Below are 21450 nucleotides of genomic sequence, written 5' to 3'. Positions count from 1 at the left end.
TGGGGTTCTCTGCGTGTGTGTGTTGTTGAGGGGGGGAGTGCGGTTTCTGCAAAAAAATCAGTGACAGCGAACGCGGAGTTCCCCGCGGGTGAAAACGCCCTCCCCCCCCCCCCCCCCCCGCAGGGAGGATGGAACCCGAAACACGCAGCGTGTAGTGTAGAGGCCTTCCTCGAGTAGGGAGTTCCTTACGGGGCAGCGTCTTCACACATTGGGAAGCTGGTGAGACACCCCCCCCCACACACACACCCCCCGTGAGGAAAATGAAAGCGGTTGCCCTGGCTGGAGTATCTGAGCGCTTTGCTGTGCTGTCCTGGGAAGGTGCCCACACCTCCAAGAGCGGCATTTTGAGGGGTGGTCATCCTGCACGTCCAAAGAGCCCTGCTATGCTTTGGGAAGTGCTTCACAACCCCCTCAGTATGCTATTAAGGATTGTAATAGTTGTGCGCATTCCTCATGGAGCCCTTGAACAGGGTTTCCAATCACTACACTTGTTTTTGCTTTTTTTTCCCCTCTCTTAAATCTTGTACGCAGAGTGAGCAGATAGCGGATAACTGAACTTCAGCTGTGAGCTGCTATTTTACTTGGGTCAAAAGACTGAGTGGCTGTGACGGGCTGTGATGTGTTTGAGTAAAGCGTGTAGCAACTGGAAGGGAACATGCCAAAGAGGCACTTCGTAGGTTCTGAAATACTGTGTTACTTGTCTCTGCTTAAAAAAAAATTATTCTGACACTTGCTCCTGGCATACATCTCCCTCTCGTGTTTATGCGTGCTGACTTCTTGCAGAATTGCCTGTAAATGCAGGAGCGGTTGCAGTCTTGCTCTCCCATTGGCTTTTAGGGTTCTGCCTGCTAGGCTTCTGCAAAGGTATGATCCCAAAGTGTTGGTATTTCAAGCACTCTTAAATACCCCTGCCTGCTGGTTTTCTGGGGGAAACAGTATAGCAAGTGTGGTTGAATAAGGAAGTGGCTTTGTTTTGAAAATAAAGTGATGGGAAATGAGATTTTTGGTTGCAGAATTTAGTCCTGTTGATTGGTTGCATCTCTTACTGTAGCCCATATTTGTTTGCAAAATTCACCTGTTTTCTTATTCCTTTTTCTGCCCTTAGGGTAAAGTAGAATACCTGGTGAAGTGGAAAGGATGGCCCCCAAAGTAAGTTCTGTTTTACTTGTATTTTACTCTTTAATATTCAGTAATAGCTTACATTGTATCTCTGCAACTGAGCATCTAATTCTTAATGGGTAACCTTTTGTGCCTCATTTAAACAACGATAAACAAAAACAAAGAGCCACAAACCAAAACCAAATCTATTTCTGGACTGGCAGTTGAGGGATACAAACTGTGTGCCAATCTATTCTGACTGGGTTTTGCCACCACTGAAATATTCCATTGAGATGCTTTCTAGATGTTCTTAATGTTCTTAATTTCATTATGAGTTCAACAGGGAATGCCGATTCTTCTGAACTTGGTAACAGCTTCTGCTTTTCTGACTCTGCACCAAGAGGGCTCCATGTTATTTTTTAGGGCTATATGCAGTCTTTTAAAATAGAAAACAAGTTGATAGTCTTGTCTTGTTGCCCTAATACTTCCCCTCTGCAATTCACAAACAGAAAGGGGCAATGTTTCAGATTTATTGATTGTAGCCAAACGCAGGTGATCTTTGTCCCTTGAAAATTATCACCATGCCTTTGTTTCCTTGTCTGAAACCTTCTGTTATTTTGAGTGCCTTTTCTGCTTTTGCTTTGGTTGCTATGTTGCAAAAAGGGGGAAAAAAAAAAAACCATGGTTTTTTTTTGGCGGTATTGCTGTGCATTGCTTACAGATACTTCTCTTATTAAAATGCAGCTGCCTTTGAAGAGGAGTGATTGCTCTGTGCCTAAAGAGACAGTAAAATGCTTTGAGATTAAAAGGATTAGGTAACTGGAGAATGTTAGTATGTTAGCTAGCAGCCTAGCTAGCTGGCTGACCCATATGGGGACCTGTCTTTCCTTTCCTGTTTGTAACTCTGTGTGTGTGTGTACACACAATGTGCGTGGGTATGACTACGTTACACGTGCAGCTGCACTGTATGTTGCTAAGCAAAGGCGGGCTGCTTTTACTGGTTTCATCCCTGCAGTTGGAAAGCGGGGCCTGCTAGGATGGTTCCAACAGATTGTCCCTGGTGTCCAAGAAATTGAAATAAGTTCCTGCATGCCTAATCCTTGTGTGTAATCCTCGTGTTTATGTGACATGCGTGAATATAAGTGGCTTCCCCTCTCTGGTGGTGGTGGCAGAGGGTGACTTTGTTCTTGACTATAAGTTCTGCTGTCAAAGTGTTGCCTTGTAATCTTGTTAAGTACCAGTTGCCATGTATTGTGGGTCAGTTCTTGGACTGCTGTAGCCTCCAAGGTAGCCAAGCCTAATTTAATCACTGGTGGAGGTTAGGAAATGTATTTGTAGTCTGTGAGGCACCATCCCGTTTTGGTCAGAATACTGATGTTTAGCCCATTCTCCATTCAACAAACTCTTTGAGGTCCTTCTCTTGCAAAGTCACTTGCCAAGAAGGTGGGCTGAGGCATGGTGTAATGTTTCCTTGCACAGAGCAGCCCTTATTCTTACTGTTGCCTTTCCTTGCCCTGTGCCTTGGAAACTCTGAGGGAGCACAGCCTGCTGCAGGGAGTAAGGGGATGTCAGGGTTCCCTTCTTTTGATGTTGTGACATGTTCAAACACCTTCGCTCTTCCCTCAAACTCCAAATCTGAAGGGCACAGATTTAATTTTTTTTCCCTTCCATTTTAACGTTCACTCTGTTGTTTGTGTTTCTTAAAACCAAGATGCTTTGAGCATTGAAGGCTCTTTCATCCTGGTAGCAGTCTCTGTTCCTTGTTTCTAAACATACATGTGCCTGTGATGGCATGCAGCACTACAAGCTATTTGCTTCCAACATATTCCATATCCTCATCCCATGTTGTATTTCTCTTCATCCCCTTCCTCAACCTTGTCACATTGGTCTTTGTAATCTCTGTACCAGTTATCCCATCATTGCCATCAGAGACTTCATGGAAGGGAATAAGGATAGATCAGTAGTTTGCTGCTTTTCCATGTAATTGATATTTCACCTTTTTCTTTTTTTTTCTCTTTTTATTTAAAAAAAATCTTGTTAATGCCCTGTACCTCAGATTTCTGGATTGAATCAGGGTATGGAGGAGTTACAATCTGATTCTAGCTACAAGCTTGTTTACAACTTGTGTTGGAGTTAAGAGGGGAGGGGGAAGAGGAGGAGTAGAAGGAGGGGGAAGGAAGATCATATGATCTATGTTTTCCAGAGTGCCTGCTCTCTGCAGTTCTGCTGCAGCCTGGGCTGTGTGTACCCATATATATAGCTTTCTCTGTGTGTGCGCGCGCGCGTGGCAAACTGAACCATGTTTTTTTTTTTTATATATGCAGTGTTTTGCCACTGCAGCGAAGCCAGAAACTGAGCTGCAGAGAAAAAGGCAACGCCCACCAGTGTTTTTTTTTTTAAAAGCAAATCTTATTTCTTCTGCCCATGAAAAGCAATCAGATGTCTCTTTTACTTTCCCTGAGCTATTATTTTTCTTAAATTTGTAGAACGAGTGCCAGAATTCCTGCAGCTGGGAGGAAACCTTCCTCTGTTCAGGCAGCATCTTGGCTTTGACGGCTCACAGTCAGGTTGCTGCAGGAGGCTTGAGCAAAGGAGGGAGGGATCAGCTGGTTACAAAGACATGTCTGTTCTTAACTCTCTGATGTACAGTGCACCTCGGAATATCTGAATTTTGTATTTTTGTTTCTCCCTTTTGTAAAAGAATTTTACTTTCACTTTTAGAACCATTCTATGGGAATGCTCACGTATTTCAGTACCTTTCGTTTGTGTAATGGAGATGAAAGAGAAAAGCATTCCCAAACTACCACCCCTGTGTACATATATGCATGTATCATGTGCCCTCACGTGCAGCCTGTGCTTCATCTAGAAATGTAAACAGCCTAAAATGCTTTCCTGCTGTTTAAAGACATTAATAACAATAATAACAAATGCACCATTGCCCACCTGCATGTGGCTACTCTGGTCCTTCTCCCCAGGGGCTGGGAGGGGCACTGCCTCCAGGCCCCAGACCTCGCATTCCACGAAAATTAATGTTCTGAGGCATTAGGGTTTTTAGACTTGCTTTCCTGCATTTGAGTTTGTATGGTAGAAACATGCCACCCACATTTTCTGGGCAAACATGACCCTTTAGAAACAAACATGCCATGAGGACCACCTCGCGAATCTTTCACCTGCCCCAATTGGAGTTTTTGGCTGTTTCTCCTTTGTATTTAGTGCAGCTGTGCCCTTTGAGAACTGGTTTTGGCATTGCTTACTGGGTGGGTTCAGCAAGTATCTGAAGTTCCTGAGCATCTGACTCCTGTCATAGTTGTCTGGCAACAGAGGAGGGAGGTGGGACAATGAGCGACACTGTTCATAGGTTACTTTCAGAGCATCAGGCTTATTTTCAGTTATTTCAGTAGCCCCAACCACAATGTGGATGGGTTCCTCCTGCATTGGTACAGAAATACTGATGACTTCTGCTAGATGGAAATAACCTGCAGGGGGAGTCGAGCAAGAGGAGAAATAGTTGGAAAGTTGCCATCAACTTGCCTCAGGGCCCAGGTCTAAACATGTTTAGTTGAATGGCATCAGTGGAGAAAAATTAAACTCTTCTTAAATGAATACATTCAGCTTCAGTGATTAGAGGTAATTAACAATGCAGGTGAGAAAGCGTACTTACTCTTTGAGCACTCTAAATTAAGAGAGACCTATTTTTCAGAAAGCTGTATCAGATCACATCTCATTGTTCCATGAGGTTTGTTGGATTTGAGAGAGTGCTGCAGATGAGACCTGTTTAGGCATTGACTTAAAATCGATTTGTAAGTGTCTGCACAGGCTCTGCAAACAGCATGGAGGGGGCCCTGGGGAGGAAAGCCTTCCCTGTTTTCCTGCAAAGAGCCACTTGATGCTTGGCCCTGCCTGTTTTGGGAAGGGGACGTGGTGTCTGCAGGAAGCTGGGGGGGGAATGGCTGGGATTCCTCAGAGCTCTCACAATGTTGTGGCAGGCCCCACCGACCCTTGTGAAGACAGTATCCAGGGCCTCAGCATACTGGTAGCAGGCCTGCAGAGAGACTGTTTCATTAAAGTATTGTTTACTTTATATTCCGTATGTTTTTCTTCAGATACAGCACGTGGGAGCCAGAGGATCACATCTTGGACCCTCGCCTAGTAGTGGCTTATGAAGAAAAGTAAGGGTGCATGTTCTTTCTCTCCTTGGACACAGGAAAAGGAAATAGTGTATTTGTTTCATAGTATGCATGAAGTGGCCCTGTTGTCCCTACTTCAGTCAAAGATGAGATGTGTAGCAGTGAATCCTGCTTGATCTCTGTACCTTGGTGTTGGCTGAGGCAGATAAAACAGGGTTAAAGCAGCTTTGATTGGCACTGTTCAGGAAATGAGGCCAAGAACAAGCAGCATTGAGCCAAAGAGCAATCAGTCTCAGGTTTTAATCAGGTCCAGGGCTGGACTGGAGTGATATGAAGTGGTACGTTTCTCTAACCCAGCTTTGATCAGCTGAGTCCAAGAAATTCCCATATTCCCTTATTGCAAGGCTTTTACTCCTACAAGAAGCAATTCTGGGATGTTTTCCAAGCCCATGCTGGTCACCGTTGGGTTTTAATGAAGAAAATGAGGGAACTGTGCTGTGAAAGGTACAAGTCCCAACTAGGTTTTTATGCTGTGGTGTTTAGTACTCAGTTTGATTTGTGTTCCTCGTTCACAGGGAAGAGAGAGACCGTGCATCGGGGTACAGGAAAAGAGGCCCCAAACCAAAGCGCCTCCTGCTGCAGGTAGCCTTTTGCTCTTCTGTGTATTTCTAACTCATTAGATGCTGTGCTGCTCCTTTGCTCACAGGGAGGTGGAAACTGTCCGTTTGCTGCTGCATGGACAAAATTGGAGGTAACAAGCTAACACAACAACATGAAATCAGTGGGTAGGCAGATAGCTTTAACCTGTGAGCTGAAAGGTTGTATAACCTGTCTTTAAAAAACAAACAAACAAAAAAAACCAAACCAACAACAGCTCTTGCTCTCTGAATTAGGATTTTATAAACGTTGGGCTTGGGTGATTGCAGGTTACCTGGTTTGCATGCTTTTTTAATTTCATGTTGGGCTCGGACTTTCCATCATGTTAAAGGTGGCCGCTGGCTGGAAGCAGAATTCCAGCATACTTTGACTGTTGCCAAGCAAAGCAACCAACCCTAGGAAGTGCCTATTAGGAAGAGCTTAGATGGCAGTTGAAGAGATGGGAGAAGCAGTGTTGTAGAAGCAGCACAACTTACCCTAGCTCATCTAGATGTTCAGGGACTGAATACAGAACAGCTTCCTGGATTCTAGGTGGGAGCCTTGATTGTATTATCAGATTTCTGCTCTGACCCTCGCTACATTGATGTCTTGGCAGCGTCTGTATGGCATGGACTTGAGGAGTGCCCACAAGGGAAAGGAGAAGCTCTGTTTTTCTCTTGCACGGAGGTTTGGAGGAGGAGACAGTAGCCTGCCGGGGGCCAAGCCAGGTCAGGCAGAGTTCTCAGAGAAGACTGGGGGAGCAGTCCTGCCATTCTCTCTCCGGAAGCAACGCAAAAACCAGAAGTACTTGCGACTATCAAGGAAGAAGTTCCCTCGCATGGCGAGCCTGGAAAGCCGAAACTGCAGGCATGAGTTCTTCCTGAATGATGCGGTGGGTCTGGAGGCCAGGCAGGACGCTGAGGACTGGGAGGCCATGCAGCACACCAGCAAAGAAGGTAAGGTCAGACACCCCTTGGCTGTGAAGTTCTGGAGCATGCGAAGGATGCGCTGCATGCTTTCTCCTTGCTTGCCTCATCCTAGGATTGGGGTTTAGGTCAGGTCCTCAGAGCAGCTCTCACTGGATTACATTGTGGCCCTCTTGTCTGCAAGTTCCTTTCTTGTTTGGATGAATAGCAGAGATTAATCTGGTTCTTTTGGTGCTGTTGCCTCTCTGTAGTCTTGTATCAGTGGTGCCCCTTCCAGTATTAGAAAACACGTGGAAGATACGGCAAGTTACTCTGCTCTTACAGTTTCCTCCCAGCAGAGGTGACATGGAGGTGTGATAGTGGTGAACTCTGCCTCTGTCCATGTATCCACACGTGTTCAGCCTGCTGCTCTGCCAAAAGGAGCTTGGCTGGCAGTGAACAAGCTTGGACACCAGCATTCCTAATAGTGCTGCTCTGAGGAGCATGCAAGAATGCCAGTAGGAACCCATAGTGCATTCCTCTGCCCCCTCCTTCCCTTTCCTCTCCACACCCCACGTCCTCTAAAGTCTCTTGCTACAGAGCTATGTGAGAGGGGCATGAGAGAGATGAAGTGAGGATGGTAACTCCTGCCTGATTCCTCTGAGTAGGCAGTACAAGAGATGTCCAGACACATTTGGCATTTCAGGGAGGGATACCAGCATCTTGTGCAGGAGAGCTGTGGGATGTGCGTGTCGCTCTGAGTTACCAGGGAAACTCTATCCCTGCATTATTAGAGCTTCTGAAGGCGTAGCTTTCCTGAGGAGTGGAAAACCAGGGCTTGTGCTGCTTGTAGTAGCTAAGGGAATCCTGTTACTCCTTACTAGGAGTAACTGCTGGCTAGGCTGGATTAGGCAGGATTTGGGGGAGAGGGTTATGTTCTGGGAGTCAACTCTATTCCCCCCTTTTTGAGAGGGACTGGAATAGCAGCCCAAATCCAGGGAGGCAGCAGTGGAGGTAGTAGAGAGGAACTCAGTGTTGCATCCTGGCAGTGGGCAAATGTGTGGGGCTGTTCCCCCCGCTCCATCCCCAGAAGCATTAGGCTCTAAAGCATTTGGCTCTATAGCACTTGGGGATGAGAAGAGAAAATGGCACTACAGAAACTTGAAACTGCTTTTGTTCTCCCCTTGACACATGGCCTGTATGGAATTCCAGTTATTGTTAGAGGGGATTAGACTCTTTCTGAGGTAAAAGTAGGCACCCCAGGCATTTGAGACAGAGGCCAGGAAATATACTCTTAAGGGTCTATTCCTTGCCCAGGTTAAGACAACAAGTACAGGTATAGGTGACAGGAAGAAGGTATGTTTTCCTTCCTCTCTCTGTGTATATTTTTGGCTGTCACTGGGGGTTGGGGAGAAGGGAGGCTTTGGGTGGCAGAGGGACTGATCGTTTTTCTTACAGTGAGAAAGTGCAGGGATGCTTGGCTTTGTTGTTTTCGTTTTGTTTTTTTTTTTTTTGTATGGAGCTATCAGGGAGCAAAGGAAGGATATAAGAAAGGGAGAACAGCCTCTCCATGGAGCAGTATTGATGGATTTTTGAGAGAATCATACCCAGGCTGCATTGCAGGTGCAGTACAAAGAAGACTCTTTGTTTTGGATCCCTTTGACTCCCATAGGAGTATCTCACAAGCATGTTAAAGAGTGTGTGATTTTTGACTTCTCAGCAGGGTAGGGCATTTGCAAGCAGGTGAGCTTACACCTGGGAGAGTGTGCTTTGCTGACACAGAACCAAATTAGGGGGTGAGAGGTATCAGGGAAATGTGGATAGTTAGATGAGCTGGGTGTCGTTAAAGGGTCCTTTGAAGTCTGCGTAGCTTGCTCCAGTGTCAGTGTGTGTCTGGACACCTTTCCTATTCTTTCCTCTTCCCATTATATCCTGCAGTGATCCTCCATTTTCCCTTAGCCTCTGAGGGGAGGGCTTGCCCATGCTTTTTCTTGCCTTGTATGTGCAGACTCAGTACAGGCTGATTTCACCCACTGTTTGTCAGAAAGGAGGCCCCTTTTCCATACTTCCCTTCCCTCTCTTCTTCCTCCTTCCTTCTCCCTCGCCTTCTCTCTCTCTCACTAACATGCTTTTATCTGCCTCTCCTTCTGCAGCAGATGTGGATGGCAGTCTCCCTTGGATTCCCACTGTGCCCCCCAGTGAAGTGACAGTGACGGACATCACGGCAAACTCCATTACCGTCACTTTCAGAGAAGCACAAGTGGCTGAGGGCTTCTTCCGAGACCGGAGTGCGCAGTTCTGAATCTCCGTTTTCAGTGCTCCCTAAAACTAGTGCTTTTAGGGTGGGGCTAGGGAAGGGTTATTTTATCCCTTAAGAAAAAAAATAATCCAAAATGTCTCCTCTTAAAATGTTTACAGACACCTTTTTTTTTTTCCTTCTCTTCTCTGTTTTCCCCTTTCAGATACGCAAAAAAGGGCAGTGTAGGGGGTGTGTGTTTGTCATTGCTTTGTCCATCTGAAAAACTGACAGCCCTTTCCCTGGCAAAGACTCCCCTCCCTAGATGTGAAAGCAGCAAGCTGAACAATTCCCCTTTTATCCTGTTAAGTGGCGGCAGCTGCATTTGTGGGGAGAGGGCATGTGGAGGTGGAAAGAGAGCTGTGTCTCTAGCCTGCTGCCTTGTTCTGCAATTGATATCCCTTGGATAAAGATACTTCTCTGTGCATTGCTCTTCCCACCTTCCTCCTCCCTCTCTTCCTGCAGCAGTGAGAGGCGACGGATCCTACCTGTGTAGATAACTCCAGCCAGTTAAGACTTTCTCTCCAGTGCTGTTTCCCTGCGGCCTGCTGTCAGTACTTCAGAACCGTATTTGCCTGTCTGTGGTAAGTCAGTCTTTGCAGCACGGGGTCCGTATAGACAGCAGAGGTTTCTGCCTTTGATTGTTGATCATGCAGAAAGACTGAAATGCATCTCTGAAATCTACATTGGTGACGTAAATTCAATTTGCCCTCATTAAAAGCTCAGAAACCCAGCGCGGTTGAGACATACCATTCTGTATATGCTAAACAGGATTTCCAGGCTCGGCTCGGCTGTGTGAGGAATGTGCTATGGAAAGTGGGGTGTTCTTACCCTTTGCCAAATTCAGTATTAATAACAAATGCTTCCCTGAATCTGTGGTAATAAGTTGGTTGAAAACTGACTCCTCTCCCCTGGGAGGAGGGGCTAATAGGACAACCGAAGCATTGCCTGGCACTGCAAAGATATCCAAGATACTGGCACAGGCCCAGGACACAGGAGTTGGACAGAACTGAGCTAGGAATGGACCTTGATTAGCAGCAAATCCTGCTCTTGGATCCCATCGAGAGATCCAAGGTAAACAACATGTGGGGAAGGCATGTATTAGATTTGAGGAGGGGAAAAAAAAATTCTTAATTCTTAGCAATGAGAATTCTTGGAGTGTACTGCCTGAGTAATATTCTTCCGTGACGCCAGTCTCCTCACAGTATCTGTGATCCTGTACTACTTTACTGGTGGGAACTTCCCCTTGGAAGGCTTAAAAATCTTTGCCAAGGAAAGTGGTCTGCATTTCAATAGACCCTGCCTGATCTTGCACTTAAAAATGCCTTGTGCTGGACTGCCTGTGACACTTTGAGGTTTTTAAAGAATTGCTGTATTTTGAGTTAATAGTTTAGCATAGCATCTGTTCTTGCACATGCATGTTCTCTTCCATTTTTTAAAAGGAAATTTTATTTAAATAACATAAAATTTTAAATATAGACCTTTTCCTATGGAAAGCAAGAAAAGTAATCTAAAGTCTAAGATGGGAACTGCAGGACAGAGTGCTGCAGGGTAACATTGGCTACTGTCATGATTACTGTCCTTAAAGCCATTGTTTCCTCTCCCCCCCACCTGAAGCATCTCTTACCTGCTCTACTTATTCTAAATGAAGCTACAAGCCTTCTGAGCTCTGAGGTAAAGGCACCCATGGAAATCCTCAATGCGTTCCTTTGAAGGGCTTGGCTGCTGGCCTGCAGAATTTGGGAGCTCTGGGGCTTCTGGTCCTCCAAACATCTACTTCTTATGAAGTGCTTGGGCTGACCCTATGGTTTTTATTAAAAGTAGGGTTTACCTCAAATAGGATACGGCAGCTCCATGTAGACTTAGGATTTCCCCTTCCACCTCAGAGCTGTTTGAGCAGGCCTGTCTTCCACTCTGTCACAGCAGTTTCAGGACAACTGGTAAGATCTTGAATTTCTGGACTAAACCTTTTGTCTCTCAAAGAAGTGACATGGGCGTTTTATTATGGAGACATCTGAGAGGGTGAGAAGTGGAAACTAGTGGGGGGGTGGGGAAATTATGTGGTGGGAGGAAGAGTGAGTGGGAAAGAAGCTTGCAATAGCTAGCAAGGGCAAATTGATGAGGTAAGCGTACAGGCTCAGGATGTTTTTTGAACGTGGGTGTCCAGAGCGAGGCTTCTGAATCTGGAGTTGCATCGTATAAACAGGATCGCCCTCTTTTGCAGGATGTGGGGTCAGACAGGGTTGTCATCGTCACCCCCACACACTCCCTCTTCCTGACACCTGCCAAATGTGCTGAATACCTGCATCTCTCTTTTTGTTGTCACCAGTGGACACAGCACATGGCTGAGTCCATTCTTGAGGGTTGTAGCAGGTCAGGTAGTTACGGTTGCAGAAGCATAATATTTTGGCTTATTTTTGAAAAAAATCTTGAATTCCAGCTCATTCTGCTAAATCTTCATGGCATTATAGGATCTCACTACTTTATTCTAAATGTAGCTACTGCCACCTTTGTCCTATCTTCATCTCAGTGTACAAATACATAAAAAAGCTTCCTATTTACTAAGGTTCCTGGCTTTGGCTGACATTGGAAGCAATACCAGTCCTGTGGCAGGAAAGAGCCTGTCCTAATAAACTGTATTCCCATCCTCTGCTTTTCTGTCCACTCACCAGCTGAGACTTCTCAATGTTTTGTTTTGGCATTTCTCTTTAAACATCTTTTCTTCCTCTTGCAGTGGAGTTTTCAAAGACCTGTGGTGGTCTTTCAGAGAGGATCTACCCGCAGCTTTGTATCTTAATTTTTTGGTTCAGGCTACCTTGTGTCTGCTGGTGACTAGTCATCTCGATACACAAAGTGTTGAACAGAGTACCTGCCAACAATGCTGCTTTGTATACAGTCCAATGAAGAGTTAACCCTTATCAGGTTAAGATGCAACAAGTTGTATATGCATGGGTTTGGTATCTGTGTGTGAGGAGGAGTTTGTGGTAGGAAACTAAGCAGTTACTTTGTTAGGGTGGACTTTTTTTTTTTTGACATTCATGTATTCTTGCTTATCTTAAGATCTTTTTGTGAAGATTTTTCTCTTGGTCTTTTTAAAATGTGGCTCTGTTCCATATTGTTTGGTGACATATCGTTATAAACTTCCTTGGTCGAGCTGGCCTTCAGGGACTTTAAAATTAGCTTTATTCCACTTCTGCAGGTGTAGAGATGTATGGGGGTTTTACTTGTGATGGCAGAAGAGCTTGTCTGGGTTTACTTGCCTCTTCTCGCCCATACTGTCCATCTGCCAGTTCAATCCAAAACCTGAAAATTGAATTGGGACCTCCTGGGCTAACATATCATGAAAATCAGATGCTGTGCTTGGAGCTTTGTTAAGCATTCTGTTTGATTAGAAGAGCCAGAATAGCATCCAGCTGAAGCTGAGTTTAATAATTCTATTTGAAGCATAAGCCGAGAATAGAAATGGGCTAACTCTCTCATACCTCCTTTGGCTCCATGGCTGTAAACAAGAAAAATAAACTTCAGCCAGTGGAAATTATTGAACTGTATGCAAGAAACAAACTTTTTGAAGAAGAACAGATCTAACAGTCATTCTTGGAACTCTTTCCATGTGAGAATTTACCAGCCACATTTAGGGGACAGAAGTTTTTAGTTTTTAGTCCATGGAACTTCTCACAGTGAACTTGCTGTATATGTGACAGAACTGAGGGGCTTCATGAGATTGGAAAAACTTTATTGTTAACACTGGCTTAAAAAAAAAAAAGGAAAGGACTGCCTCTGTTTCTGGGTAGTTATAAACTAGATGTTATTGCTCTGATTTATAAGTGAAGCCTTGGAACAGCAAGTTTTAACATATACATAGTGGCATTAGTAGCCTGGTAGCTCCTGCATGCTCCTTATTGTCTTGCATTTGCTTGGGGACCCCTCTGCTTGTGAAGTCAGATCAAGGTGGGGGTTTAGGTTTTGTTTTTTTTGTTTTTTCAAGCAATGCCAGGATATTATGGTGAGAACACCCAAAAGCAGTTCCATTTGCCAAAATAAGCCCAAATTTGTTAGTGAATTGACCCTTGCTTATGTTGGAGCCTCAGACAGAAAGAAGCCTATTGAAAAATGAATGGCTCTTTTTTTGTTGTTAGTGTTGTGAAACTGTCCAGAATTGTTCTTCTGGTGTTTTGTGACTGAATGTATAAAATTGTTTGTTCACCTCACAGGGGGCCCTTGGCCCCAGTACTGTTTCCTGCTGTACGCCAGCTAGTGTTGTTTGATGGTTTCACTGGAATAGAGAAGAGAGGCCTTGCACAGGTCAAAAAATAGGCAGGGTAGCTCATGCAAGACCCTTGGTGGTAGCCACAACAGAGGCCTGGGTGCGGAAGACAGCAGCGAGGGCTGTCAGCCACATCCATGTATTTGAGCAAAGCTAAATATACCACCATTTCTCCACCCCTTCCTCTCCTCTAAAGCTTTAAGTTTGTGCTTTCTGAAGTAGGGAAAGTGCAAAAACCTCCTTTTTCAAAGCTAATTGGTATCTACCTGTCTTCTGTTCCTCCCTTGCTTATCTGTAGCCTAGGAAGAAGAGGGCAGTGGGCCTTTCTAGGAAAATAGTAGTGGCAGCTGCCTGTTTGGGAAGAGAGGGAGGGAAGAAAGGAATTACCTCAGAGTTGCTCTTGCTGGGCGGCTGAGGGCCAGCTCTGGGTGAGCTGGTGGGCAGTTGAGAGAAAAACCATGTTAGAAGAGCAAAGACCTTGTAGTGAAACTGATCCCTTGCATTAGTGGATGATGTCCCTCTGAGTTCTGAGTGGGCCCTGTGGAGAGGAGATGGTCAGTACTGCATTTAGGTACCTGTCTTTTACCATTTAGGAAGCAAGGGAGATGTGTATGTTAACAGTTTGCATAGGGTAGCTTCTACATGGGAATGCATAGCATTGGCACGTACAGATAAAGGGAATAAGCTTTTGCCGTGCTTGCATAAAAGTTTTCTCCAAGGGTGTGGTAAATCTGTTTTGAGACAGCAGCTTATGATCAGGATACCATGTTGTCCTCTGCCTGCTGAGCTTGCTGTCCTCGCAGAGAAAGCATGAACCTTCCGGGTGTCGAACCACCTGGATTCCACCCAAGTAGCTGGTCAAGATAGGAAGGCCGAAAAAACAGCCCCGGCACAACTGGAAGGAGAGAGAAGCAATCACTTAAAATTGAATTCACACCCTTCAAATCCTTCTCTGTAACAAGCACTTTCTGGAATGATGACCCCTTTTTCTCTTCCAGCTCTCTTTCCCTTGCACCCTTAAATTCTTAAAGTACAGTGGCTTAGCAGGGAGCAGGTGGGAGATGATCCCAAGTTAATTGGGAGTTGTGCAGAGGAGCAGAGCTCAGTAGGATCACGTAATGGTCGATGGGGGGAGATGGATCGCTACCAAGTTGGGATGGGGTAGCAGCTTTGCTGCCGAGATCGTTTCCATCTGCTGTGGGCTGCTCTGCAAAGATGCTGGGGGTTCTTGTCTGAAGCACAGTGTGGATGACGTCTGAGAGCGCCAGTCGGATGTTGAAAGGGATAGCTCATAAGACTGTGCAGAACCTCTTATCACAGCTTATCTCGTTACTGGGGTAGCAGAGTTTTGACTGGGAAGGGGATTTTGGAGGAGGAGGAGATGGCAAGCCTTTTTTATTAGTAGTATTTTTTAACCAGAAAATGTAGTGTCAGCACGAAGAAGCTTTTTGCAAGTCTGTCAAAATGTTAAGCAGCTTTTTTTTTTTTTTTTTTTGCTTTCTTGCTATTAATTTAAACAAGGCATTGAATTCATTTAGGATACTTGAGCACATAGCCTAGTAACATGATTAACTAAACCAGGTGGCCTTTAATTCTGCCTTGGTAGATTTTGCTAGTATAATCCATTACAAAATATTACTACATTGTACAAAAGGATTCGTTACTTCTTTCGTCTCTCAAGTGGCTGCTTTTTAGGGAGAGCAGAAATCAAATTAAAAGTGTCTGGCCTGATTTTATAACCAAATTCTATATCATTCTACAAGATTCATTCAAATTGTACATGATTTTTCCAGACATCTTTCATGTTTATTTTACTCTTAAGAAGAAAACATTACTTTAACCAGGTTACAAATCTCTTCATTTCTTTTATTTTTCCTTCCAACATTGTTTACTCTCAAACAGTGGGAATATGATGATACTACTGAACATGTGAGTAGTTTTTAACTGGCCAGAAGAAGTATGTTAAAATGTTTAGCAGTTTTTTTTTTTTTTTTTTTTGCTTTTAAATCTGAAGTATGTTTTGAAGCACTTTGGAAATGCAAAGCACTAGGAGTGCTAACTACTCCTTATCGTCTGTCTAAAAGTGGCATTTGAAAAGCAAAAGATGTATCTGTTTCAGGCCGCTGGCTGCTCCTTATCGTTTTTCCAGAGCTGCCACCCAGCCCTTTGCCTCCCTCCCAGGGCTGCAGGGGGGGAGCGTGCTCCGCTGTGCCGAGGAAAGGAGGGCTCCCTAAGGAAGGAGAGGAGACCTGCAGAGGCCCTCGCTCACCTTTGGGGTGCAGGTTGGCTTCCTCCCTCCCCACCTCCTTTTGTCTGAGGAAAGGGAAAAATGAAGTTGTGTTTTAGTTTGAGTGGTCCTAGTCTGGAACTATGACCGCTTCTTCCAGCTCTGGAGACATCTTTATAGTTTCCTGTGGGAAAAATTGCACCTTATTAGCTTAGCTGAGGAACGGGGAGATATCTGTCCTTCTGCAGGGAGTGGGGAGAGGAAGGGAGGGTGAACCAGGAGCTGTCTTTGATAGGTAGCTGCTGGATTTTTCCAGAGGCCGTTTCCTCACCTCATCTCCACCACAACAGCAACAAAAAACCTAAAATCATTTAGATGAAGCTTTTGTTCTGCGTATCACAACCACCTTTTGAGCAGGCTAAAATGAGACACTCTTTTTTTCCTCACCTAGCCAGCTCTACAGCTGGGGGAACCCCAGTTCTCTCGCTGGGTTTTCAGCACCAACCTTTTCCCTCAGCGTACGCACATCCTTTGGACTCTCTTGCACACTGACTCATCTAATTCGATACGCTTCCCTTCTGCTGGGGCGGGGGGAAGATGGGGGATGGGGTCAGTATAGAGGGGAGGGTCCCCAACTATTTTTATTCTTGTCTCTTCGGTTGTTGCTGTTGTTCCTGTCAGCGCGCTAGAGTATCCAAGTCTTTGCACACAGAAAGCTTCCTTTTGCACAGAATGAGCTTCTAGCTTTTGTACAGACTAATTGAATGTATTTGGGGAGGGGGGGAAATAGGGAGTAAACCAATTCCAGACAAACCAATTGGAGTATAATGCCTTTTCTGAGCGAGTGTGTGCTGTAAAAGGAGAATGTAATAGCAAAGGGAGGGCAGGCTCAAGTATAATTTGACACAAAGTGTGGTTTTATTTTTGTACTGATATGGATAAGAGACTGTACAGCATCTATTTATTTAGATGATTTATGTGGTAAATGTTGCAAACAAAATTATTAAAATATTAAATATGAGAACTGACATTTACCTAATGGTCTATTTGTGTGGTCATTTACCTCCCCTTGCTTTGATTCTACAGCTGAGTTATTTTCCACCAGTCACTTCTGTTGACATAAACATGCGGTGTGGCTGAAAAAAGAATGGAAAACGTGTGTGCTTGCGTGAGAAAGGTCAGTAAAGAAGGATCGATGAAAAACGAAGCCTGCAAAAGGCTGTTTCTGACATTACTCATTACTTTGATTCAAGAAGGTTAGGTTTTTATTAATTTTTAACCCACTGGGTAAGTTAGAGCTGTACAGAGGTGACCTGGGGTGGTTAGTGTTTGATGGATTAGAATTTGAAGAGGAGAACACCGATGGCAGGATGGCTGCTGCTCTGGGTTTAGGGAGTTCTTGATGTCCTTGCACAATCCTGCGGTGCCAGGACAGCTCTGCTGGCACTGGCTGGAGAGCACTGGTGTGCCCCATATCCTGTGTGTCTTGTGGGAATGGAGAAAATCTGAGGCGAGACGCAGGCTGACAAACAAGCTCCATGCTGGCTGCCAGCAGGGAAGCCCGCTATACTCTAAGCCAAAGCCTACAGTGGGGTGGCCTGCAGGGCTTTCAGGGAGCTCCTGGGTAGAGTTTGGCTCCTGATTTACTTCTTAGCAGAAGAGCCTGAATCCTGGGACGGTTGATGCTGTGTGGATGGAATCCCAGATGTCATTTAGTCCACGTAGGTTTCTGACTTGCTCCCTTCAAGGCATGTGTCTCTCCATCCTCTGTGGAGGGTGAGACTGGCTGTTAATCGAGTTACCTTAGCAAGCAAATGGGGCTGCCTGAGATGTCTCTAGTAGATGTAACGTGGGGTGCACCCTGCATCCCAGTGCAGCCAGGACATCAATCACAACAGCATGTGGAGAAAAAGCAGAGGGGTGCAGGGTGTGTTTCCCGAGTCGGCCATGGCTTGAGGCAGCGTGGTTGGGTCTTGCTGGCGTTACCAAAGCATAGTCAGTGTGCTCACCCTGAGCTGGGGAGGCCAGACTTGAGTGATGGCATTGGAGCAGGACTCCAGCCAGCACTTAGGTTCTGGCAGCAGCTAGTGAGTCGGGTGAAGTTGTAAGAAACTGCAGTGCAGAGTTACGGGAAAGCCTACTCTGGAGATTGCTTCTTCCTACCCCTGCCAATGCTGCAGAGGCTGGCTGGCACTAGGAACCCGTAACGGCTTGTCCTTTCGCATGCATGTGTTGGTTGGATTAAAGGTTAATCTGGATAGTACTTTTTTTTTTTTTTAATAATCTGTTGCTATGCTGCCCCTCTGATCTGCGCAGTGCAGCCGGCTTGCCTCACACAGTTCTCCTGGTAGGATGGATGCCTGAGAACAAGGGCAGTCAGCTCCTGCTACGGTGGGCAGCACCCGAAAGGGGAAACCACACAGTTTGAGCAGCTCGCTGTTCTCCGAGAAGCACGGAGTGAAATGCAGCGTGTGTGGCCCCGATGATGGCAAGTGCTGTCAGGAAGCTGGCAGTCACCTCCTGTCTGTTCAGCACCACTCGCTTTGCCTGCTCTTGGTCCTTCTTTCTCCAGCATTTTGCTCGCCAAGCAACTGTTTTGGAAGCAAGGATGCAAGGAAGGGATGGGGCCTACAGGAGGGATGGGGAGGGACTCTTTATGAGGGAGTGTAACAATGGGACGAGGGATACCAGTTTTAAACTGAAAGTGGAGAGATTTAGATTAGTATTAGGAAGAAATTCTTTACCATGAGGGTGGTGAGGCACTGGAACAGGTTGTCCGTAGAAATTGTGGATGCTCCTTCCCTGGAAGTGTTTAAGGCAAGGCTGGAATGGGGCTTTGAGCAACCTGGTCTGGTGGGTGGTGTCCCACTAGACAACTCCCCCACCATGGTTAGGGGGGTTGGAACAAGGTGATCTTTAAGGTCCCTTGTGACCCAAACCACTCTATGATTCTGTAAAGCTGGGGGACTCGAGTCATTGGCCTGATCCAGTGGCAGCCTGGGTGGCTGGGCCTGCTGTGGGAACTCACAGGCAGGTTCCAAGGGTATCATAGTACCCCGGTGGTGTAGGCACGGCATGAACACCATGGGCTTTCTCCTCTCTCTGCTACATCAAAAAATTAGAGGGCTGGGAGCATGGTTGTTCTGGCCATGCTGAGCCACTTGGGAGGTCCGTGGTCAGCTCTGAGGGGTCTGTCTTTGCTCTTGTGCATGTCAGAGTTGCAGCTGGGAAATCTTGCCACGTTTTGACATGGAGGACCACAGTGCCAAGCGTCTGCTTAAAAACCCATGCAGGGTTTGCTTGAGGGGCTGGGGTGCGCAGCTGCAGCAGCTGCCGGTGTAGGCGAGGGAATCACCGCTTCTTTGCAGAAATCTGCCACTCCTGACAGTGACCTCCCTGGACCAAACAGCAACGGAATCAGCCAATGGAGCCGTTCTAACAGGGATGAGCGCTGTTACTCCTGCCAGGTCATGGGCCCACAAAAAAATGAGCCTGGAAGCAGCTACCGGCTTTGAGCAGGTGAGTTTTTTCCCCATTATCTAGTGGCATTTAAAAAAACAAACAAAAATATTCTTGCACCCGCTGCTCTCCCCCTATGCTGGTACGCTGCTTGCCAGGGATTCCAGTGAGAAAGGGCTTGGTGGTCCCCCAAGGCTTATTGCTTCCCTGCATTGGCTCCTCCGTGCTAGCAAGAATTGCTACGGTTTAGGCCACAGCACCAGGGTCTTGAGGGCAGCGAGGCACCAAAAAAATACTTTATTTCTGTGCCTATAGTGAACAATAGCTGTTCCGGGAGAGCCATCTTCCCAGGTTGTGCGGGTTTTTTTGTTGTTTTTTTTTTAAAAGTGTTTTACTGGAAATGTGAATGAAACAAAGGAAATAGCCAACAATGCTCTGAACAGCTGGATGTTCTGCTGCTATTTTGCTTTGCGAGAGTAAGAGTTAGATGAAAGAGCCTGGGGTTGGGCAATACCTGTGCTGTGGCTGCTCACAGCACCGTGAGTTCTGGCGGGAAAGAAGGTCCCGCTGATGGGTGGAAGAAGACAACTGGGAAAAGCACGTGGAGCTCTCTGAAGTGCTGCTGCCCCTTCTGGCCCATGGCCTTCTGCTCCTGCCCTGAGAGGAGGTGTGATGCTGGTCACCTCTATGTCTGTTTGGGGACAAAGCCACCAGCCACAGCTGCTGCACGTGTGCATGTGTGTAGCGTAAGGACTTTCCCCCCATTTGGTTTAGGAGTGCCAGCTCTTGAGGGTGGATGATACTGGTGGTTGGAAGTTCAGTTATTTGATGCTCAGCCACAAGTGCAAAAGCAGTTGTTTAAACAAAGTGAACAGTAAGCAATAAACGTGCCAATTTAAATGCGGATGGTGTTAATGAACAATTAATGTGCAAAGTTAAAAGCAGTCTAAAAAAGTGAAAAGCAAAATGCAACGGGTGCGATCAGTTTGTTCTTTTGAAGTCACCTTTGAGCATATAAAGACTTGAGATTAGAAAAAGTGGTGTCTAGAGAAATGGGGCAGCCCAGAAGGACTTGTCCCATTCTAGGTGGGAGTCTTGAGCCATCTGTCTGGGTTGGCCTGTGATGGCAAACGCCTGAGAAAGGGCCTCTGACAGCCTATTCTCAAAGCGAGAGATATGACCTAAATGCAGAATTACCAGGGGTGAAGTACACTGTGGTTCAGTCCCTGACCACAGAAACACCTTGTTCTCTGAATTGTTCACATCTCCTGAACCCAGGGTCCATGTGACTGTCCGTTTGCTGTCTCCTCTCTGTCAGCATTCAGCCACCTCTCCATCCACCCCCCTTCGAATGAGGACAAGGTGGTGGGGAATGTGTCCTCTCTTGAGTCACTTCTGCCTCTGGTCAGAGACCTCGTGGTGGCTGCAATATTTCAGATGCCGAGGTGAAAAAGAACTAAATGCTATAATGGATCTTGCCTGAATCCACAGGCAGCGAGGAAAACACTCGTTCTCCTACCTGCCCACCTTGATTTTGGGAAATGCATCCCAGCTGGTACCGATAATTATAGCCATTTCCCAAATATCATCTTCCTGGGTGGAACTTCTGAGCCAGAGGTGGAAAGGGAAGAACAGCAAATGGAGAAAGGTTCAGCAAAGGTTGCAGGGGCTGTGAGCACTCTTTGGCTGGAAAGCGGGGTGCAGAGGGGTGCCAGTGCTCTGCAGGTAGCCGGTGAGGTCGTGGTTGAGTTGAAAAAGAGCAGCAAAGGCAGGATGGACATTGCCTACAGCCCTCACCACAGCTCCCCCTTTTTCCAGGGGGTCTCCTTTTGAAATGCACCCCCTACTCACCCTGAAAACGGAGGTAAAGCAGGAAAAGATGCTGCCCTGCTGTGCTGGGGGGGGCCTCTAGGTAATGGAGGATCGTGAGCTCCACATGAAGGCAGCTGCAGGGCCACAAGCTTCCATTTTGACTCACAGAGAACCATTCGTGACCGAGGATTTTTCTGTCTTTCTAGCACCTGCAAGAGCACGTGAAAACACAACTGCAAATTAAAGAGGATTTTTGCAGTAACACCCAGGGCAGGGAACTCCTCTTAAGTGACTTAACGTTTTTCTATTATTATTTTTTTTTCTTAAAAGACTTATGTAGCATGCTTGGCCCATTTACCTTGCAGTACCTTATACTGGCTCAAAAATGAGGGCACATACAAGCGCCAGCCAAAGAGGGAGGAAAAAAAAAAAAAAAAAGAATTTAAGCTCCTTTATTGTTAGTTTCTGCCTTGATGGGTACTTCAAGGCTGCCTGCTCCCCCACCTCCCCCCCGGTGCCACCCCGCTGGCTGGAGGTGGGTGACAGCGCATCTGCGTGTGCAGAAGGAGGAGAGGCGGCTGCGCGGCCCCCGCTGCCGCCATTGTTTTAAGTAAAAAAAAAAAAAA

General features: G+C 46.1%; 2 protein-coding genes across 2 annotated transcripts in view; both read left to right on the top strand.

Moving 5' to 3' along the window:
- CBX7 (chromobox 7) overlaps positions 1 to 10758 on the top strand; it is an 11434-nt gene extending 676 nt beyond the window's left edge. Inside the window, exons 2-6 of the mRNA XM_014963284.1 lie at positions 1106 to 1149; positions 5202 to 5267; positions 5801 to 5867; positions 6478 to 6817; positions 8920 to 10758. Coding sequence (XP_014818770.1) covers positions 1106 to 1149; positions 5202 to 5267; positions 5801 to 5867; positions 6478 to 6817; positions 8920 to 9068 — 666 coding nt within the window. The 3' untranslated portion in view covers positions 9069 to 10758. The remainder of the gene's footprint in view (positions 1 to 1105; positions 1150 to 5201; positions 5268 to 5800; positions 5868 to 6477; positions 6818 to 8919) is intronic.
- An 8239-nt stretch (positions 10759 to 18997) lies between these two features.
- Positions 18998 to 21450, top strand: part of CBX6 (chromobox 6) — a 20648-nt gene continuing 18195 nt past the window's right edge. Inside the window, exon 1 of the mRNA XM_014963283.1 lies at positions 18998 to 19072. Coding sequence (XP_014818769.1) covers positions 18998 to 19072 — 75 coding nt within the window. The remainder of the gene's footprint in view (positions 19073 to 21450) is intronic.

This window comes from Calidris pugnax, unplaced genomic scaffold, assembly GCF_001431845.1.
Source record: "Calidris pugnax isolate Ruff unplaced genomic scaffold, ASM143184v1 scaffold44, whole genome shotgun sequence".
Lineage (NCBI taxonomy): Eukaryota > Metazoa > Chordata > Aves > Charadriiformes > Scolopacidae > Calidris > Calidris pugnax.
The sequence above is the reverse complement of the archived record's forward strand: the minus strand, read 5'-3'. Positions and strand labels throughout refer to the sequence as shown.